Source organism: Pseudomassariella vexata, assembly GCF_002105095.1.
Source record: "Pseudomassariella vexata strain CBS 129021 chromosome Unknown BCR38scaffold_7, whole genome shotgun sequence".
Taxonomy (NCBI): Eukaryota; Fungi; Ascomycota; class Sordariomycetes; order Amphisphaeriales; family Pseudomassariaceae; genus Pseudomassariella; species Pseudomassariella vexata.
The window spans coordinates 1072097-1090791 of NW_024467962.1; the positions used below are offsets into that span (position 1 = coordinate 1072097).

Sequence of the window (18695 nt, forward strand, 5' to 3'; positions counted from 1 at the left end):
GAGCGTCGCGAAAGATGATGCTGGTCGCCATCTTGACTCCGAAAGAAATTCAAAGGATCCCCCCCAAACACCGTGCCATGATAATTGATAGAGCCCACGTTGTCCCCGAGACCGCCCAAAGAACCAAAAAGCCGTACCGATTGCTTCTAGAATCTGCTCCCTGCTGCCCATATACTCGCGGCAGCAGAAGAGGCCCACTCGCTCTCCTCGTAGGGTGGGGTTGGCCATTTATATTGCTCCCTCCCGGAGTTGCGTTTCAGATCGAGTGGTTTTGGTGCTAAGGGCTCTTGTCCATCTCCGAAAAGCACTTGGTTACCATTTGCCGAAGGTGATGGCGTGGGGTATGGGTTGCTCAGTCCAACGTTACTTGCTGATTGTCGTAGACCTGGCTTGCCATTGTTGTCCATACGCTTCATGGCGCGATGAGCCCCATTCAAAACCTCGTCTAGAAGCTCCTCCTCCTCGTCCGGAGCGTCATATTGGTGTACCCCATGGGTGGCCTGCGCTCTCCGGGTCCGGCTCGAAATTGGACCTCCCCCGCGAGCAGCACCGATCAGATTGTCAACAGACCTAGGCTGGTGGTGAGGGAGTGAGTGATGCCGTTTCAAGTTGCCGTTGGGCGTCGCCAAATGACTTGGGGGAATCGGGGCCTGAGAAAAGTCACCGCTGTGTTGAGCTTCCTTGAGAGCCCTGTCGAGCGATTCGTAGTTGTCAATCTTGGCTGGAGCCGGAGCCGGTTGCGGCTGATCAATGACCATGGACGATCTGTTACTCGCCCAAGGACCACATCCAGCCTGAGCTTCGAGGTCCTCAGAAGTAGGGGAGACGGGTGTCTGGTGCCGTCCTGAGAATCGTCTCGCACGCTTCCGCAGATGGGAGAAGAAACTCTCCTTGTGGCCGCTAGGAGGCGAGGCCAGCCCGGAGGTGGGGTTGGCGCCACCGTTGAGCGCCCTTTCGGCCTGTTGACGGTGGAGTTCGGTATAGTGGTTTGTGGCTGAGGCAACTGACAATTGGCGGCCAATCTTCTTAGCCGTTTGGTCCTCTATCGGAGCGGGTCGGTGGCTTCCGTTCGCGTACGCGTCGTTGTACGATGGTTGTCGGTTTGACGCTTGAGCATGGACGGTGTCTGATAAGGGTGAGATGGGTCTGATGGTAGGGAGGATTGGCATGGGAGCGACATTAGATTGTCCATTAGTCCATGTGGTCCGCTTACCATTTGCTGGCCGAACTTTTGCAGAAGATATCTCGTTCGTCGTAGCCTGTACCGGGGACGGACGTGATGCCGCAGCATCCTTCGCACTGACTTGCGCGTTCGCTGATTCGGTGCTGTCTGAGCGCCCGATCAATGACTTCCTGAACCACGAGGGTTTTGATGTGCTCGGCGTGGTCGTAGCGGAATCCTTTGTGCCGCGACTAATATCCGACTGCTTCCGGCCCAAGATCTTTGACGCAGACGACTTTGGTCTCAGGGGATCGACAGCGTCGGCGAAGTATTCATGTGCGAGAGCCTGGGTTGAAGTAGGTCTGGTCTTTGGGTCCCACATTAGGCACCAAGTAACAAATTGGCTCAAAGAAGCCGGCCATTGGGGCTGTTGAAGGATAGTATCCATGGCATGAGGCGCCATCTTCGGGAAGGAAAAACCAAGCTTGCTGGCCAATCTGGTTCCTTCCCTCCAGTCACCACCGCCAACCCGGCCACCGGCCTTGTTGTACCAGTTTCCCGGGCTGCCCATGATCTCGCATACTCTCCAGACTTGGTCAACCTCGTTGCCTCCAGGGAACAATGGCTTGAGAGTGGCGATCTCAACGGCCATGGCACCAATGGCCCAGATGTCCACGGGAGCCGAGTACTCGCCAGCTCGTAGCAAGACTTCGGGAGCCCGATACCATCTTGTCGACACGTAGGTTGTATAAGGTAATTTCGAATGAGTTTCGCGGGCAAGACCGAAATCTGCGATCTTTACTGTGTACGTTGGAGGTGTTGATGGTGGTGTAACCATGGCACTGTACCGTCTAAAAGTGTTGGATGAGTCATGGTGGGACGACGTCGAGACCAGGATGTTCTCTGGCTTGATATCGCGATGGAAAAAGTCATGGGCGTGGATGTGCTCCAAACCTTGCATGATCTGGAAAAGGATGCTCTTCACACTTGCGTTGTCAAGAGCCTTATGGTCCCTGGCCTTCATTAATTGATATAGGTTCCCCTCCATGTACTCCATGCAGATGTGAAGCTTCTTGGTGAAGGGATCCAGGAAGATGTCCAATGCCGGGACCAAATGGGCGTGGGGTGGTAAAGTGCGCAGAAAGACTACCTCGCGAAGCTCTAGACATGGCGAGAACGACTCGAAAGTCTTCTTCATAGTTTTGATAGCAATCTAGGCAGTTAGTACTATGAAGCAAGAGAAGCAGACAACTACATGGACGTACCACTGTGCCGCGACGAGCTACGCTGGCCCCAGCACTCCGTACTCGTGCCAACACGACGCTGCCAAAACTGCCGTCGCCAATCTCTTTCAAGACCTCGAAGCGGTCCTCGAGCGCCATTCCTGCTGAGCTCTGAGTTGTAGGAGCCCCGCGGTGGGTCAATTCATGGGTGACCGTCATGGTTGAAGTGTGTAATGGGAGAGATAGTGACGAGTCGTACGTGTGGTGGTCGGGTGCGCCGTCTCGGTCGCGAGGGATTGGGGTGAGTCGGTTCTACCAATGGCCAAGGCGTCGCTAGACCCTTGGGTGAGCTCTATGACAGAGCTACACGAGTTTACCGGTGCATTCAGCTCGATGGTCTTCGTCGGTGGTGGACACGGAAGGACTCGTTGATGCCGAGATTGGGTGGTAACACGGGACGGAGCCTCAAGTCGTCGAAGGGGAGAGCTGCACAACACGCGTTTGTCTTCCGGAATGAAGTGAATGACAGGAAATCCAAGATGATAACAGAATAATAGGAGCGAGAGAAAGTAGAACGGATTAATACGTTAGAATCGGGACCAGGGCTTGATGGACCCAGATTATCGGGGTGCGGGTCAGATGGATGCTGGGACTGTTGGGAATAGAGCTTCTGGAAATATTGCGGTCCTTGCTAGCGCATAAGATGCTGGGCCAGGAGAGAGTGACTGGCCGAGTATCCGGATTCCCCGATACATTCGATGTGCCAGAAAATTACAAAAGAGCGACTGTGCTGGTAATGAATTGTACTGCGTTGGTACTGTTGCCGAGTCGTGCCGTCGTTGCTGATGGGCAATTGTCGCTAACGCGCCACCGGTTTAGGTCAGGACCAGGAAAAGAGGCACACGCATACACAGAGACAGAGACAGAGAGACAGAGGGAGAGAGAGAGAGAGAGAGAGAGTTAGAAAGAGGGAGGTATGTTAAAACAATCAATGCAATGCGAAGGAAAAGAGAATAGGCAGCGCGACAATTTGGCCAGCCAGTCGATAATTCAGGCTAGTTGTAATTAGTCGAGCTCCAGTAATTGTCTCTTCGGTTTCGAGTATGAGCGACAGGTAATGAGAGGAGAGCTCGAGATAAGCAGTGGCTGCCAACGCAAGAGCTGGCGACTTTGCTCGTGGGCACTTGCGCTCTTGAGAGCAAGGTCCCGAGGTACTGGCTGGATCGATTTCAGAGGTGTTTGGGTATTTCCCATAGCATGAACAAAGTTCCGGGAGATAGGGGACTAGCGAGATTGGGGAGAAGCCGCTGGTCAAGCCCGCCCTGGAGAGCCAATTTGCGTCGCCGAGCAGGGGTGTCAAGGGGAACATTGACCAAATCTGGCGTGGTACAACTTGGGCGGAGTATTTTCTTTTCTTTCTCTCGACGTCGCTGCTAAGTTTGATTATATTTTTAGGGTTTAATCTTCTGTCTTCGTGCTCCTCTCTGATTAACATCGATGGGCATGGCATGACTTCGAACAACGTTATCTACTTTTTCTTGTCTTCATTTCCCGATATTTAACAAACGGGCGCTTCCTTCCCGTCGTATCTGGTTTGTGTCCTTAGAGTTTTTGTACCTGACCGCTGGGCTGCACAGTCCCTTTGGCCCCGCTTTAGCTCATCAGCTGCGTGGTTTGACGGCGGGATGACATTGACTCTCCCACGCCTCTGCGGCGACGGGAATGGGAATACATACAGTAGAGGCCGTACTGTGTACTTGCGTGCTTGCCCTGTGGCAGAACGCGGACAATCGACTAATTCGACTGGGCTGGATGATTCGCAAGGCTAGGTCAAATCTGATGGCTGTCCGCACTGTCAGATCAACCTAATAAAGTGCATGCAGCTACCAGGGCGAGGGACATTGCCCCCCATGAAAATATATTGCATCAATGGTTGTCCCTTCGAGGCAAGATCTTATGTTTGTTATTGTCGTTCATAAACCAGTGACCAGGTGATGACGCTGCCATCAATAACCTTCCTCATCGAAAGCCAGTTAAAATCATGAGATCCAGCAACAAGGCGATTGCTGTCACAATGGCGCCCAGTAACACAGTTATATTGAGGCATGGGTCGGCGGAACGACCATTCTGGTTTTGATCAGTGCCAACGCACGACCCTCAGAAGTCGGCTGGCCCGTCTCAACCACTCGCGGCAGTCGAGCACCATCACTTTTCTGGGCATCGCCTGTCTCCCCTGCCCTTGGACGAGCCGTTTGACGGGCTGACGGGGCTTGACAAGCGGAAGAGGGGGGCCATTGGTAGATTTTAGGCCAATTGCGGATTTGACGAGCGCTGACGGGCCAACTTGATGTGGCGCGAGACCCTCATCAATAGTGCCATGGAAAAAAGCGTGACTAACACGCAACTCTTGTTGTTTTGACCGCCAGTACGAAGCATCACTCGCCGTCTTTATAAGATAGTCACAAACCCAAACCCACAGTCTGCCAATCATCACACCACGAGCTGAGAACAGCGGGTTGCGTTGCATTAGACCACAAATACTTGTTTCCCATTGCTCTGCTTGCTTGCACGGAACTCGGCCATCCAGCTGAAGGCATGAAGTATCAAACATCTCCTGTCCGCTATCGTATGAAAAGTGGTCTTCGTCCCAGGCCCGCCCTACGAATATTCGTAGAGCTGCGGAGCTAGCGATGGTGCTAAATAAATATCAGACCGGACCCCAAATCGAAAAGGGGAAGGACCGGGCTTGTGGTCAAGCTTCAAGTGCGTAAGACCAGATTACAGATTGGCGTCAGGGAAGACGGACGTCGTGCGCAGTGGCGCAATGGCACAGTGCTGTGCAGCAAGTGCAGCAGCTTGGGGGCAGGCAACCCGGGGCCCACGGTTTTGTTGGTCCTTGGCTGATGAAGCTCTTCACGATCTCATCAAATTGCAACCCAACCACCCGGAAACACATGTGTCAGGCGTAAAATAATGTATGATGTGCAGGCAACTCTCCTCTTTGGCGCGGACTGGGTGCCAGAATTGTGCAAGTGTTGTGTGGAGGACGAAGCTACAGCCCAAAAGAAAATTGGCAGCGCAAGGGGCAACCTGCCTGTGGAGCGGTCCGAAGGAAGTATCGTTTTGTGCGAATTGTTCCATGCGTGTTCCACGGTACCTTGGAAAATCTACTTGGAAACCTGGCCTTGCGCACTCCATGCGCTCATATTGCAGGTTATCACAGCTGAGTTTCTGTGTACCGGAGACCTTGCGCGAGCGATCTCATCCTTCTCTCTCCTGAGCCAACTTCGCGGGCCCGCCGCAGTAATTCCGGTCAATGAGCATCCACTTTGGTCGCTTGGCCCGTGTCCCTTACCACGAAAAACAGCTTCTCACACTTCGCTTGAACGCTCATTAGTACCTGAACCATACTTTTGCATTTCAGAGCCTATTGATTGGGTGCAGGTCCAAATATGGGTACTCAACCCCTCGCCTTTCTGAGAAAACGGACGACGCGTGTCTGAGCTCTGCCCACGCGTTGGTGAGGAAACATGCAAGGGGTGATGACTCAAATCAATGTCTATCACTCAATAGTGCTGGACGTCACCCCTCCCATGGCGGCCAAGATGCCCTTGATCGCTGCTAACTGAATGCTGCGCACAGAGACTACGTTCGGCACGCCCAGCCACATGACGGAAGAGGTTTTCATGAGACGACAGCGGCGAGCCAAATCTTGCGGGAGCAAGCCGCGGTGGCCCGTGGCAGACTCGAGGCTTTTTTTCGATCTTGAAACGCGTCCGGCATAACATCAAGCGTGGGGCCAAAAGCAAAAGGCAGAAATGGCAGACCGACGGCACCCCAAGCCCAGCAGCAGCTTGTATATTAGCTTTGCCGGAACAAGCCTACAGCGCTGGCTCGTCTTCAATAAGGCACTTGTCCATCGCCTGCTTAAATGCCTCCGGCTGAACCTCAATGCGCACAATACATCTTATCCGGCCTGGCCTTTTGGTTGCTGCTGCTACTAAATGTACAAAGCTGAGACCGCTTCTGTCAATTCTGTCAACGAGGCATTCGTGGGCGATCGGCGTGGGTTCGTAGACCCGTGGCAGGGAGATCCCTCTTCGAGAGCCGTGCTCGCATGAACCATTAAACAGTTGATGCGCTTTGGGCCTTTTGGCGGTTATTCTGAGGGCGTGGGGAACGTGATACCGAGGGCCAAACGTATTTGTAATTGGTCACTAATGCCCTGGACCCCCGTATTGGACCGTCCAATTCTCAAATGCGCATGATTCAAAACAAAAACGGAATGGATAGCTTGATGGGCGACAGACGTGGTCCAGATCCAGTCTGCAAATCTCCACGACTTCCAACCGGCTTCCTAGAAACGAACAGGCGAGGGAGGTCGTGGCGAGGAGTGCCGACCAGACAACGAAACTGGCGTGCTTCTCCCAGGTATCCAAGTCTGTCCAAGCAATTCCCAGGTTGTCTGGGGGCTATAATAGACAATGATGTTACATGATGCCTGGGGATTATACATCGTGGCGGGACTTGTAACACACTTGAACCTTTATTCGAGCAATTAATACTCGGAATCGAAGGAATATCATGCGACTCCCCGATCACATTCTTTGGAGCCAATAAACCGCGTAAGTGGAAACCCAGCCTTCCCAGAGCTATTGAACTGACTCGCTCCTCAGCAGCTACCACTTGCCACTTGTTGCCAGTGACAAGCGGCACGCTTGGACACGTCCGTTTGTCAATACACGGCGTCCGCTATTGGAGTCAATGTTTAACTGTGGCTCGCTCGCTCGTGCTAGACGGCGTGCGCTCTGATGAAGCCAAGTGGCTCTCAACTGTTACTGCCTGCCTGTGCGGCCGCTTGTATATTTCACTGAGCCCCGGATACCCTGGGGTTTACCGATCATTATGGAGAACAGACCACTCCAGACGGCGTCAATATTCAGCCTCTCCCCCAGTACTACTGAAACGGATTGATGCGGTCTGTTTTGTCTTGATCATTGGGACGAGCTTGAAGTCAAGTTAGACACTGTCCGATAGTGTGGCTGCAGGGCATCTAGACCCTACACCTAACCTGTCTGCCACTCCTTTGAGAGTTTACGCCCGACATATCCAACCCCCTCCGCCGCCAACATAGCCATTGCGACCTTCTTCACCACCACATTTTTGCCAACCCAAGTCACTCAAATTCTACGTCCTGAGAGGAATTCTACGCGGTCCCAGCAGTGTCAAGCGCACTGCGAACTGTCAGCACCCTGCGTCTCCCCACATGCCGGGTGCACACCCTGCCTCTCACTCGCAGAAAGGGGTTTACTGCACTGCCATTTCATAGCTCCTAGTAGTAACACTGGTTTACACATGACTTGCTAGGGGGCAAGGGGGGAAACTCACGATGTTGACCGCGAACTAAATACCCCGGACGATGTGACAGGCTCATGATTGTTTACGGGCGAGTTGCGCCGTTGACATCGGTGATGTTTGCTCCGATTATGATTCACAAATCAAACAACGATGGTATATCACTTCCTTATAACCACATTTTCCATACTGGTTCCCCTTGCGCTGTTATCACATCTATATTCTATGAGAGGTTTGCCGTTCGGCCAGCCCTGACATGTCTTGGCAACGCAGTTGGTGATGATGGGACACCGTGAAGCAAACACGTCGAGATTTTTTTTCTATAGAGCAATATCGACTTGGAGAAGCGTCGCGGTGGTTGGATATAGAGAGTGCTTCATCTGGAGAGTAAGTAAGCAGGTTTGTTGATTTGGTCTACAGCTTCTTCTCATCGTCTTTTCGACATGGGCGGCACTGTGTGTATTGTCCGTCAAGCCTGGCATACCGAGTACCATGTCTGCGCATACACCATTCAACAATGCACTACCAAAACTTATGGGTGTGGTTTCTATCTTTGCGGGCGTGGCTGCTGGCCTCTGTCGGCGCTCGAGCCGTCGGTCCTGCTCCGATCGAGTGGCCGCTTACTTACACGTGTTTCGACTCCAGCGTGGAGTGTGCCCCACGTCGTCCAGGTTGGAATCGGTACCCCATACAGAAAATTTCCGTCCATTTATCGACCTCGGAAGACCTTGTTGTTCTCTGGGGTCGAAACCCAATCTCGCTTTGCCATAATGTATCCGCGGGGTGCAGTTTACAAGTGGGTTTATGCCAGATGGCCTCGGTGCATCGAGCAGCGCCCATATCCTCGACAGTGGGGTCCTGGAAAGCTCGTGAGATGCCGGCCAGCTCATGGCGAACGGGGATTCGTTTAACGATACATGGAGTATTGGCGGGGCCCCTATTTCCAATATCATGTACGGCGTCTCGGTGTTGTCGAGTAGTTCAGAGCAAGTCATGGCATATGGGTACTTCGGTCTGTCGGACAACAGGTGAGCGAGCGTCTATCCAGATACCAATATTCTTCCCTTCCTTGATCTGTCTGGAGCAAAAACTCTCTTGGCAAGAACTTCCCCAAAAGCCCCGGCTGGTCCTCTCAGCCCGAGTGAAGAGTGCCTAGCTAAGTTGTTGATTGACTCCCCATGTCGGAATAGAAGGCCAGCGCTATCAAAGAAACATTAACACACAATGTGAAGGCAGCAGCCAGTGAATGTTGAGATCAGTGACTGGTCTCATGGTTGACCAAGGGTTGATACCCTCACAAACCTACAGTGTCTGGTTCGACGGACTAGTGAGTAGAACCACTTCGCCGTTGACTTGCAAGGCTGACTTGAGGGCAAGGGGAAACGCGAGACGGATCTATAGTATTTTGCAGCGTCGACACGGCCAAGTACGAATAATTCACGGTAAAGTTCCCAGGCCACGACGCCACCAACGTAAGGATGTGCAACAGCGGCGGCGCATACGGCGTGGAGCTCTTCTCCGTGACAACTGTCAGCCTTACAGGGGTCGACATGATTCCCTCAGGCTTTCAGCCGCTCTTTGGGCCACGAGTCTGCTCACGTATGCTGTCTTCCTCCCTACCGATATGGCTCACGCTGTCTGGTCCGCGGTGGGTGCCACGGCAACCACCGAGATATTCGACGGACTAGCCTGCCCCCGCTCCTGAGGTCGACATGCGTCGTCTTCGACGCCATTAACCAGGAGTAGGGTATCGCCCGGAGCAAGCGCAACACGGCCTAGTCCAGCATTGTCTCATTCCCGAGTCTGGGGCTTCTGTCGGTTCGGCCGAAGATACGAACAGACTCTCCTCCGTTGCGCAAGCTTCTCAATGCTTCTGACAGCACTAGGTAACTCGGGTTAGTGATGTCAAATCATGTGTACAGCAAGCTGACGACAAGCATATCTTTTGGCAATACTTTCTTGGTTGGTCGACTCGAATATTCACTTTATCCTTTACAGATTATGTCTGCCCGGTGATAATGCCTCGAAAAAGACGACAATTGTAAGCCGTTATAAAGGGTATAACGGGAAAAGGCTCAAAGTTGTCAATTTCGAACCCAGTTTACGAGCAGCCGCATCCATAGATGGAAAGCTAATGTGGTTATACCCTGGCTTCTTCTAAAAGCTGTTCAACCCATCTCCCGTTATTACTGTGTAGCTGTTACCTAGGCCTTGTTCAGACCGCGGCTAGCTAAGCCCTCTCTAGCTGAGATCATTTTGAATATTGTTACCACGGGATATTCAAACTTGGTATGTATTCTGTAGCTCATGATAAAGCCTGCTATAAGAAAAGCATCATCGATGAATCCATTGGCTGCGTCGGCTATTTCTAACACGCTTGAATATTTCCATACCCAGATACATGAACCTGAATTATCGAAATCCAAGCACCTTTACTACAGTTTCCTTCACTATAGTAAAAACCCCCTTGTCCGGTCCTACGTTATTCTGATGGCCATTCTTTAAGATTGGCAAAGCCGTAAATGAGAGATTTTATCAAAGAACAGACTCAAGTTTAGAGACGAAGATGACCCCTCTACCGCCCTGGCTCGTTCATGACACTCTCCTCACTACTTTGACGAACGCCGCATCGCCAGCTTAGGTACCCAGTCCCTATTCACTTCGAATGGATGAAATCTATGACAATGTTACGCTAGTTATCCGTCCAGCTCTTCTACATGAATGTAGAACTCTAGTGTGAACCATGAAGAGAAAACCACAGACCCAACTCTCCCCACCTCCCCTTCCCACGATCACCTATCCACCGAAGAAATTCAATGATGCACTAGAAAATCTGCCTGTCCAAAGGGCATACCTCCGTATGGTGGTTGTGGTGGTGGTGATTCCCCAAGTTTGGGCTGAGGAAGGCTCAAGTTTGCACAGGTCTGTCACAAATGAAATCTAATGGTTGCAAGTACATACTCTCAACGATACAAAATTTAGTACATATACGAAATAAGACACCTAAGGACAAATGCACGACCATGGTCCACTTTGAGTATTCGTGGTGTCATCTAACCATACTTCAGTAGAGCAACTAAAAGCAGAGCTTCTTTGGCTCCGAATACCCTTTTGACTAGTAGTTGTCTAGCCTGGATTATTCATTTATGAACGGTCTTGACATCCATGCCTGTCTTCCAGCAACCACACCTGGGCAAGCCTTATGGCAACAGTTGATGGTGTCTGGTAACCGAGTTTGTACTCCAACCAAAATCACCTCTAAACTCCGCTGATCCGCGCAGTCTAGGGGGTTGGCAACGAAACGCTATTCAACCGGCCGTCGTATCCATGGCATCACCGGCCAACTTTGCCTCGGCAATTGCCACCCGTTCAGCTTTCCAAGCCTGAACCTGCCTGCGCAGCTCGTCAACCGGTATCACGTCCTCGATAGTCATGGGATTTCGGTTGAAAGGATCTCTAGCGTCAGACAGCAGGTGCTGCACAATTGTCGAACGGTCCACAATCGCCTTGGAGGGAAGTAGGACGGGGTCTTCCATGAGGATACCCATAATGGGGTCCTCGAACTCCGATGGTACCTCGCCGAGATCAACCTCAGCCTGGTCGGCAATCTCTTTCGCCTTTGCCACTTTCTGCTTCAGCGTGGCCCACTTAGCGAGTTCCTCGGGCGTCTTCAAACCCTTTCCGCTCAGGATCTTGGACGCAGCGTCAAAGTTGGCGGGCTTGTATGAACGTCCGTCCGCAGCGACAGCGTCGATGAAAGCCTCCTGAGAGCCCAAATTCAGATAGATATCAATGAACCCGGACAACAGCGTCTTTGCGTCGAAGTTGTACTTCTTTGCGTCTTCCACCTTGAGGTTCCCTCTCTTGGGTCCAACGAGAGTCTCGAGGTTGTAATCAAGCATGCTTGCCAGCCGTCCCACAATCTCAGGCATGGTAAAAGCATCTTTCAAGGCTTCGGTAAACAACTTCATCATGGCCATGGTCTCGTTGACGAGAGACATCCAGCTCTGACATTGCTGCTCTGCTTGCTCCATGTCAGACTGCACCTTTTCTCTGTCCTCTGGAGACAGCGATTGGTCGAGAAGTTGTTTCTGGTAGTCATGGATCTTAGCCAGCTTTGACAAAGCTTCGTCAAGCAGGTAGGTCGCGTCGTTCAGGAGCAGATTGACGAATTGCACGAAGAACTGTCGATTGACCCTGTGGGTTGTCAGTACAAGGTGTCACTCGGTGATACCAGATTTGTAGTTACGCACTTGCTCTCTTTGCTTAATTGCTCCTTGTAGACGCTGTTCTGCCAGATAGTCTTCATGACCTGAAAGATTTCATATCGAATGTTGAATCTGTCGTAGAATGCAGTACTGACACCACTGGATTCGCATTCTAATTATGTCAGCTTTGATGTCAACAGCACCAAGTTCGGACTTACCAATGTAGAACTTCATGAGAGCATGGAGCAAATGTTCGTTGGCAAACTGGGACCCGACCAGAATATCACCAAGTATACCGCGACTAAGATGATACATCGGGAATGTCCCAGAGAAGAGAAGGGTCACCAGCGAGGACTTGAGATACGGGTTCTTGACGTACTCCGATGATCTCAAGAATGTGATGCACAGGGCCGCGATCTCATCGCCGACAGCTGACATCATGATTTGGGGCATGAAGCTGTGATTGCTGTGAGCTCGATGTTGATTTCATGTGGCATTTTGAATAAAACATACCGCATCACAAACTTGAAATTGTCCACAACATCCTGTAGAGCATATTCGGGCAAGCAATTAAATTCTTGTGGTGAATCCTTGGAGAGCGGGAGTTTGAGGCTCTGTCCAGGTACATACGCAGAACCACTTGCCACGCGCAGAAGCCATACCGTAACATAACGCATGAACTGCAATGACAGCGTCTGCATGCTCTTGTCGGTGAGAACTCCTTCTATAGAGAATCGTAACGCCATGGACTTCTCCAAAACGTTAATGATCTTATCGTATTGCAGCTTCGCCGCAAACATTTGCGGGGAGTTCTACCTAATCAGTTTTGGTCCATGAACGACGGGGAAGACAACTTACGTTCGGGAGCTTTTTCATATTTTCACTCATCTCCTTCTCAGCCCTCTGGAAGTGTTTGATGTCTTTGTCCAGATCTTTGAGCTTGGAGTTGGCCGCTTCGCTGCCATAGTGGTGGGCGGCGAGGTTCAAGAAAAACACCTCGGAAATGAAGTTAGATGTTCCTTCAACTTTCTTGTCGTAAAATTCATCCGATGATGACTGGTCTGCATTCAATTTCGTTTCGTCGCTTATGTTCACTCTGGGGTTGCGCCGGAGGTAGTCGATATCAATCTTGGATATCTTGGAAAATGATGCGTCCATGAAAGGTTCGCAGAGCTGATCTAGCGTTGCCGTGACATTCACCATGAAGCCATCAGAAGCAACATGCGTAGGGTTCAACTGTAGGGCACGTCGTTTGTGGTTGGTGTTCACGATGAACGCAAACCAGTCGAGAACGCGGTTGCGAGCCGTCTGACCAGAGCGAACAAACGCATTGATGATGCTCGTTAGGTCCCCTTGATGAGTTTTCAGAGTCATTTGCAGAGCACTTTGTGAGGTTTTGATATGTCCGGGATCAATGGTCCGGGGATTCGCGAAATAGGACTTGGTGACCTCGGGCTGCAGGGGCGAAATGCGGAAAAAGGGTCCGAGAATCGAATCAACCTCACTCGACACGGCTATCTGCTCCTTCGTCATGCCAGGCGTAGGTGTCACCAGGAAATGGTCATGTTGAGCAAGAGCATCCAATAGAGCTGGGTAGCGAGAATATGTGACCAAGCACTGTCTCGTTAGTGCGTGCCTGCCAGTTTCGAAGTTGAACTTACGTTTACGTATGGTCTGTAGTCGTCATTCATGGACATTGTGGCAAGCTTGTTGCTTATTTGGACCATGGCCTCGGTGAAGATGGGAGCAATCTGCTCGTCTTCCTTCATGCGAGAGACTGCTTCGTTAAAGAAGTCCAAGCAGACACCGTCATCATTTTCATGATGACGGAGGAGATAGGGGGCCAATGTATCGTGGCTGGCGTTGGGTTCTCGACTGGAGGCATGATGAATAACGATTCTCGGACGCGAGGGAAGAACAAGAGAACTTACCCATAGAGATCAGGCATAGTGAGAGCGAATATACAGTGACTCATACAGAGTCGTTTGGCTTCGTCTAATACTGCTTGCTTCTCAGGGGTCGGTCTTCGCGACGTAGACGCCGCCCGCACTACCCTCTTAAAGCATGGAAGTAAATAGCTGAACAGAGGTCTACTGGCTGGTACGGCACTGGCAGCTTCAAGAATGGCTTGGTCTATGTTGAGGGCGGTCAACTTGGTCGGCTCGCCACTTCGCTCGATCTCATCCTTCAAATTTGGAAGGTACGCCAGTCTTGCGCCACGACTATCGAGGGCACGAGTCACATCCAATGTAACACGAAATACGTCGCTCAATACTCGGTCAGACCAGTCGTCGATTTTCTCGTCTTTGACATGAATTTTCTTGGCAGGCGGTGCCGCAGCTGGAGAGGCTTCTTCATCAGCGCATGTGCGTGTATGAGGATGCCGCTTGAGGGGCCTAGTAATACCTGTTTCCATCTTCCCTCCAGATTCCGACTTGTTCTTGATCCCAAGCTGAGAAGAGGGAATCGAAGATGACTTAATTGTATTTGAGATATTCTGGGTCGTCGACTCTGCTGGCCGGCTGTTCTCATTGTTTGACGTCGAGCTGGCCTTCGGCGTTTCGCTAGGAGTGGATGGGGCCGGCTGGGACGCGGTCGGCGGGGATGACGAGGCATTGCTTGTCTTGTTCAGCATAGCCAAGCGCTTTCGCCGCATCTGTGAAGTATTTGTCAGCCTCTGAGAAAGCGCATATTTGCTGCGATGGGAACCAACTTACCTGCTCCGCAGGGGGCAGAGTAGGCTCTGGAGGCGACGGCTGGTCGTTTGGATCCATGCTGGGAACACCGAGGATGGATAATCAATCGCGGCGTGAGAGCATGTGCATGGGACAGTGTGATGCCCTATATCATTGGCATGAACAACAAAGGTGAAGGATGTTCCAACGCAATTTGGCAATGTACATTAGAAGCTTGAATGGTACGGTTAAGCCAACGCACTTAGCTATCTGGCGGCGAGGGTTGCTTAGATGAATGACCTTGATGTGACCAAGTGCTTTTATCGATAAGCCTTACTTCTATGGGCCCTTAGGTAGAAGGTGTCGGAGTTAACGGGTCCGACAGGCAAACCCCTCCAACTGAATTCTTGCTTTAAATAGTTCGAATTATGACATAGATACGCGACCTAACTTGGTATTATAAAAATCAGAATTGTGGAATACCTCGGGTGGCTTCCTTCGAGAATGACAATGATAGTAAAAACCACGTTTTCAAATTATGAAACTTGCGTTTCGAAGCTCTTTATTTGCTTGACACATACTAGTCACTAATAATGGAGATATGGAGATTCTTTGACCAGAATACGACTAACTTATTTGGGTAGCAACCTACTTTAAGCCACTGCCCTCTTTCCTACCCGTAGAATCTGAAAGATTGCAATAGACAGGTTATTACTCATACGCCAAATACCGCTACAAGCTGACTTGATCATTACACAAGGTTAATTCTCAGGGGGTAGGTTGCATATGGCAAGCGGAGGATAGAATAAACGGCGCACCAAGGTTGGATAATTTGGGATACCACGGTATTCCAGTGTAATCGACAGGAATAACCGTTATTCCACATAGAGTGCGCCGTTTGTTCTGTCCTTCACATGGATGGTTTCCTCATTGAGAGCTCCAATATGACCCGATGCGTGGGTAACTGGGCTTTGGGTAGACTCGATCTTTTTAAGATCTATGGATGCAGAGCCGAGGCATTGGGCAAACTCGTTTCTTAGTTGTCCATAAACTCAGGTCGAATATAATGGGAAATCCTTCGGTCCCCCATCTTCTGTTCTGCATTTGTTATCTGTTATGAGCTAAGAAAGACATGTCAGACAGCCAACCCAGAGTCTTGTCCCTGCAACTCAAGTATATTGACTCTAGAGGGTTGTACTAGGTATTCAGAGGTTTCATAAGTACTTGAATCCCTTTAGGAAACGGACATCATGGGTCAGATCTCCTAGAGACCCCAGACCCAGCATTTGATTGTATTTACGGTTCTGGGTCTTGGGGGGCTGTCTAAGATATTTGATACACTGAGATTGACGACGAGTTGCTTGTTCCTCTCCATATGATGTTGCGGATTGGATCATTCACTTACATGTAGTGAAGAGGGACATAAGTTGGAAGACATTTCTGAATACCTGAGTTCTGTACAAAGTTCACATCAAAACGTTCCCGAAGTCTATACCTAGAAAGGCTTAGTACATATTCTCCCGTTAAGACTGCTGGAACTTTCTTTCGCCGACTACCGGGCCCAACAGATCGGCACCTGGCATCAACGTCAACTTAACAGCTTTCGCCAGCTCGAACGCGCTGGACACCGAGCACTGCAGGTAAAGAGGTCTGCAGTTGCCCTTGGAATAATGCTGCAATCCTCCTCCGCAGTCACCTCCTAGAATCCATTGGAAATTCGTCAAAGCGCACATTATTGGAGCAATACCCGATATTGCCGTCTTCAAGAAAGGCGCGGTCCCCCGGCCCCGAGTGGCCCGGTTTCCACATCACCGAACCTAGACAGACCTTTCGCCTTTCCTGCATCTGATAGTCTCCCAACTTTGGCAACATCCTACCCCAACCCCTACTCCGATCTCATCTCGTTGCGACGGACGGGAAAGGGTTGCGCCATCACACAACATGGCATTCCAGACGGCAGCGTTGCCCAGCATCGCTGCTGTGACTACAGATCTGTGGCCATCCATGGCCAACACTCTGATGATGCCTTTCCGCGGAGCATGGTTACCGCCGACCCCGAAACACTCGTCAACATGTGCGCCCAAGCTTGAATTGAGCGAGCAATCCCGACGCCAGCAATCATCACCCACTCAGGCCAACGCCCACCCAAAGTTCGAACTGCCTGAATTCCTTCGCGATGCGGCCTACGATGGTGCCCTCATGCCCAGACACGTCCCATCCGTGTTTAATATCCACCGATCCATCTCTACCATGTCTAGTGGTGCCCTGCTCGCCTCGAATCCCATCGTCCGTCGGCTGAACGCTCAACGTCTTGCGCTTCGACCCCTGTCTACCTTGACTGCAACACGCACGCCCTTGTCTTCGAGCTCTTTCCCTATGACGATTGTTCCCCAACGGCGATTTTCTCAGAATGGCGGGCTTTCTAGGAATCTTCTGGCTCATATGGAAGAATCCGCGAACAGGAACCCTTCAAGCGCAACCGCCCAGAATGCATTCTACCAAGCACTCCTCAAAGCCAACATGCCCGCTATCATCATCGAGAGATACCGCTCGGGTCGTTTCGCCACCAATGCAGCTGCAGATGAAGTATACCAGAAAGCTCTCAGCCAGCTCGCTCCTCCCGGTGCCCAGGGAATCGATACTACTGAGGACAATCTCCCCTCCGATCTGACTCCGACCCAGCTTCAGGCTGTTAAACAAGCCTTGGCGGCTCGTGCGCGGGGTGGCAACCTTGCCGTCGCTAAGGGCACTTCTGGTGGTACTGCTGGTAGTGGTGCGCCGCTCCACGTTGTTGTCGACGAGACGATGGGCAGTGCTCTCTTCCGATGGGTCAAGTTTATTCTCTGGTTTTGCCTCTTTACGTATCTAAGTCTGGTTATCATCACTATGCTGGTCGAGGGCATGAGCGTGCTCAAGCGCCCAGGTGCCAAGGTCGACAGTGAAGCTAAGTCTGAATCGCAAAAGGCCAGGTTCTCCGATGTGCACGGTTGCGACGAAGCCAAGGAAGAGCTGCAGGAGATGGTGGACTTCTTGCGAAACCCGGAAAAGTTCTCTACACTTGGTGGCAAGCTACCCAAGGGCATCCTACTTGTTGGTCCTCCTGGAACTGGAAAGACGCTGTTGGCCAGGGCTGTTGCTGGCGAGGCCGGCGTTCCCTTCTTCTACATGTCTGGCAGCGAATTCGACGAGGTCTATGTCGGTGTTGGTGCTAAGAGAGTCCGAGAGCTCTTTGCAGCGGCCAAAGCTAAGTCCCCTTCGATTGTCTTCATTGATGAGCTTGATGCCATTGGCGGTCGTCGTAACGCGCGTGATGCTGCCTATGTCAAACAAACTCTGAACCAGCTGCTTACCGAGTTGGACGGCTTTGAACAAAACAGCGGTGTTATCATCATTGGTGCAACAAATTTTCCCCAACTCCTCGACAAGGCTCTCACTCGTCCTGGACGCTTCGATCGCCACGTGAATGTGGACCTACCTGATGTCCGTGGCCGTCTTGCTATCCTGCAGCACCATGCCAAAAAGATCAAAGCGGACAAGGACGTCGATTTCAAGGCGATCGCCATGAGCACAGGCGGGCTGTCAGGTGCTGAGCTTGAGAACATCGTCAATCAAGCCGCTGTCCACGCTAGCAGAGCCAAGGCGAAGTGGGTCGGCCTCAAAGACTTTGACTGGGCCAAGGACAAAGTCATTATGGGCGCTGAGCGCAAGACCATGGTTATTACTCCAGAAGAGAAGGAAATGACTGCCTATCACGAGGCCGGTCATGCTCTGGTGCAGCTACTCAGCGAGAACGCGGGGAGTCAGCTTTACAAGGTCACCGTACTGGCTCGTGGCGGGACCCTGGGGCACACTGCGTATTTGCCGCAAATGGACAAATACTCATGGAGCAAATTGAACTATCGGACTTCAATCGATACGGCTTTGGGTGGAAAGCTTGCCGAGGAGATCGTCTATGGGGTAGACAATGTCACCAGCGGTGCAAGTGCGGTAAATCAAATCACCTGGAGAAAATCAAAGCATTGCAGCTGAAAGCTAATACTACGCCTACAGGACATCAAGTCGGCGACATCAA

At 51.4% G+C, this 18695-nt stretch overlaps 5 protein-coding genes across 5 annotated transcripts; 2 read left to right on the forward strand and 3 right to left on the reverse strand.

The window, feature by feature from the left end:
* Window positions 1-146: 146 nt before the first annotated feature.
* BCR38DRAFT_457898 (kinase-like domain-containing protein) lies at window positions 147-2604 on the reverse strand (the record flags this gene model as incomplete). The annotated part of the gene is made up of 2 exons (XM_040862092.1): window positions 147-2375; window positions 2428-2604. 2 exons carry the CDS (start codon window positions 2602-2604, stop codon window positions 147-149), a joined length of 2406 nt encoding a protein of 801 aa, XP_040715530.1.
* A 1647-nt stretch (window positions 2605-4251) lies between these two features.
* Window positions 4252-5147, reverse strand: BCR38DRAFT_206900 (uncharacterized protein). The gene has a single exon (XM_040854133.1). It carries the CDS (start codon window positions 4994-4996, stop codon window positions 4523-4525), a length of 474 nt encoding a protein of 157 aa, XP_040715531.1. The 5' UTR covers window positions 4997-5147; the 3' UTR covers window positions 4252-4522.
* Window positions 5148-8147: 3000 nt separating this feature from the next.
* Window positions 8148-8952, forward strand: BCR38DRAFT_207260 (uncharacterized protein). Its single transcript, XM_040854136.1, has one exon. The coding sequence runs from the start codon at window positions 8258-8260 to the stop codon at window positions 8894-8896; it is 639 nt and encodes a 212-aa protein (XP_040715532.1). The 5' UTR covers window positions 8148-8257; the 3' UTR covers window positions 8897-8952.
* Window positions 8953-11048: 2096 nt separating this feature from the next.
* Window positions 11049-14364, reverse strand: BCR38DRAFT_343225 (ubiquitin elongating factor core-domain-containing protein; the record flags this gene model as incomplete). The annotated part of the gene is made up of 7 exons (XM_040856012.1): window positions 11049-11937; window positions 11994-12120; window positions 12167-12405; window positions 12462-12760; window positions 12807-13565; window positions 13610-13823; window positions 13880-14364. 7 exons carry the CDS (start codon window positions 14362-14364, stop codon window positions 11049-11051), a joined length of 3012 nt encoding a protein of 1003 aa, XP_040715533.1.
* A 1835-nt stretch (window positions 14365-16199) lies between these two features.
* Window positions 16200-18695, forward strand: BCR38DRAFT_434078 (P-loop containing nucleoside triphosphate hydrolase protein). Its single transcript, XM_040860288.1, has one exon. It carries the CDS (start codon window positions 16565-16567, stop codon window positions 18650-18652), a length of 2088 nt encoding a protein of 695 aa, XP_040715534.1. The 5' UTR covers window positions 16200-16564; the 3' UTR covers window positions 18653-18695.

Bases quoted from the DNA above. Each gene is read 5' to 3' on its own strand.
- BCR38DRAFT_206900 (XM_040854133.1), bottom strand. From the start codon at position 4,996: ATGTTTGATACTTCATGCCTTCAGCTGGATGGCCGAGTTCCGTGCAAG.
- BCR38DRAFT_207260 (XM_040854136.1), top strand. From the start codon at position 8,258: ATGCACTACCAAAACTTATGGGTGTGGTTTCTATCTTTGCGGGCGTGG.
- BCR38DRAFT_434078 (XM_040860288.1), top strand. From the start codon at position 16,565: ATGGCATTCCAGACGGCAGCGTTGCCCAGCATCGCTGCTGTGACTACA.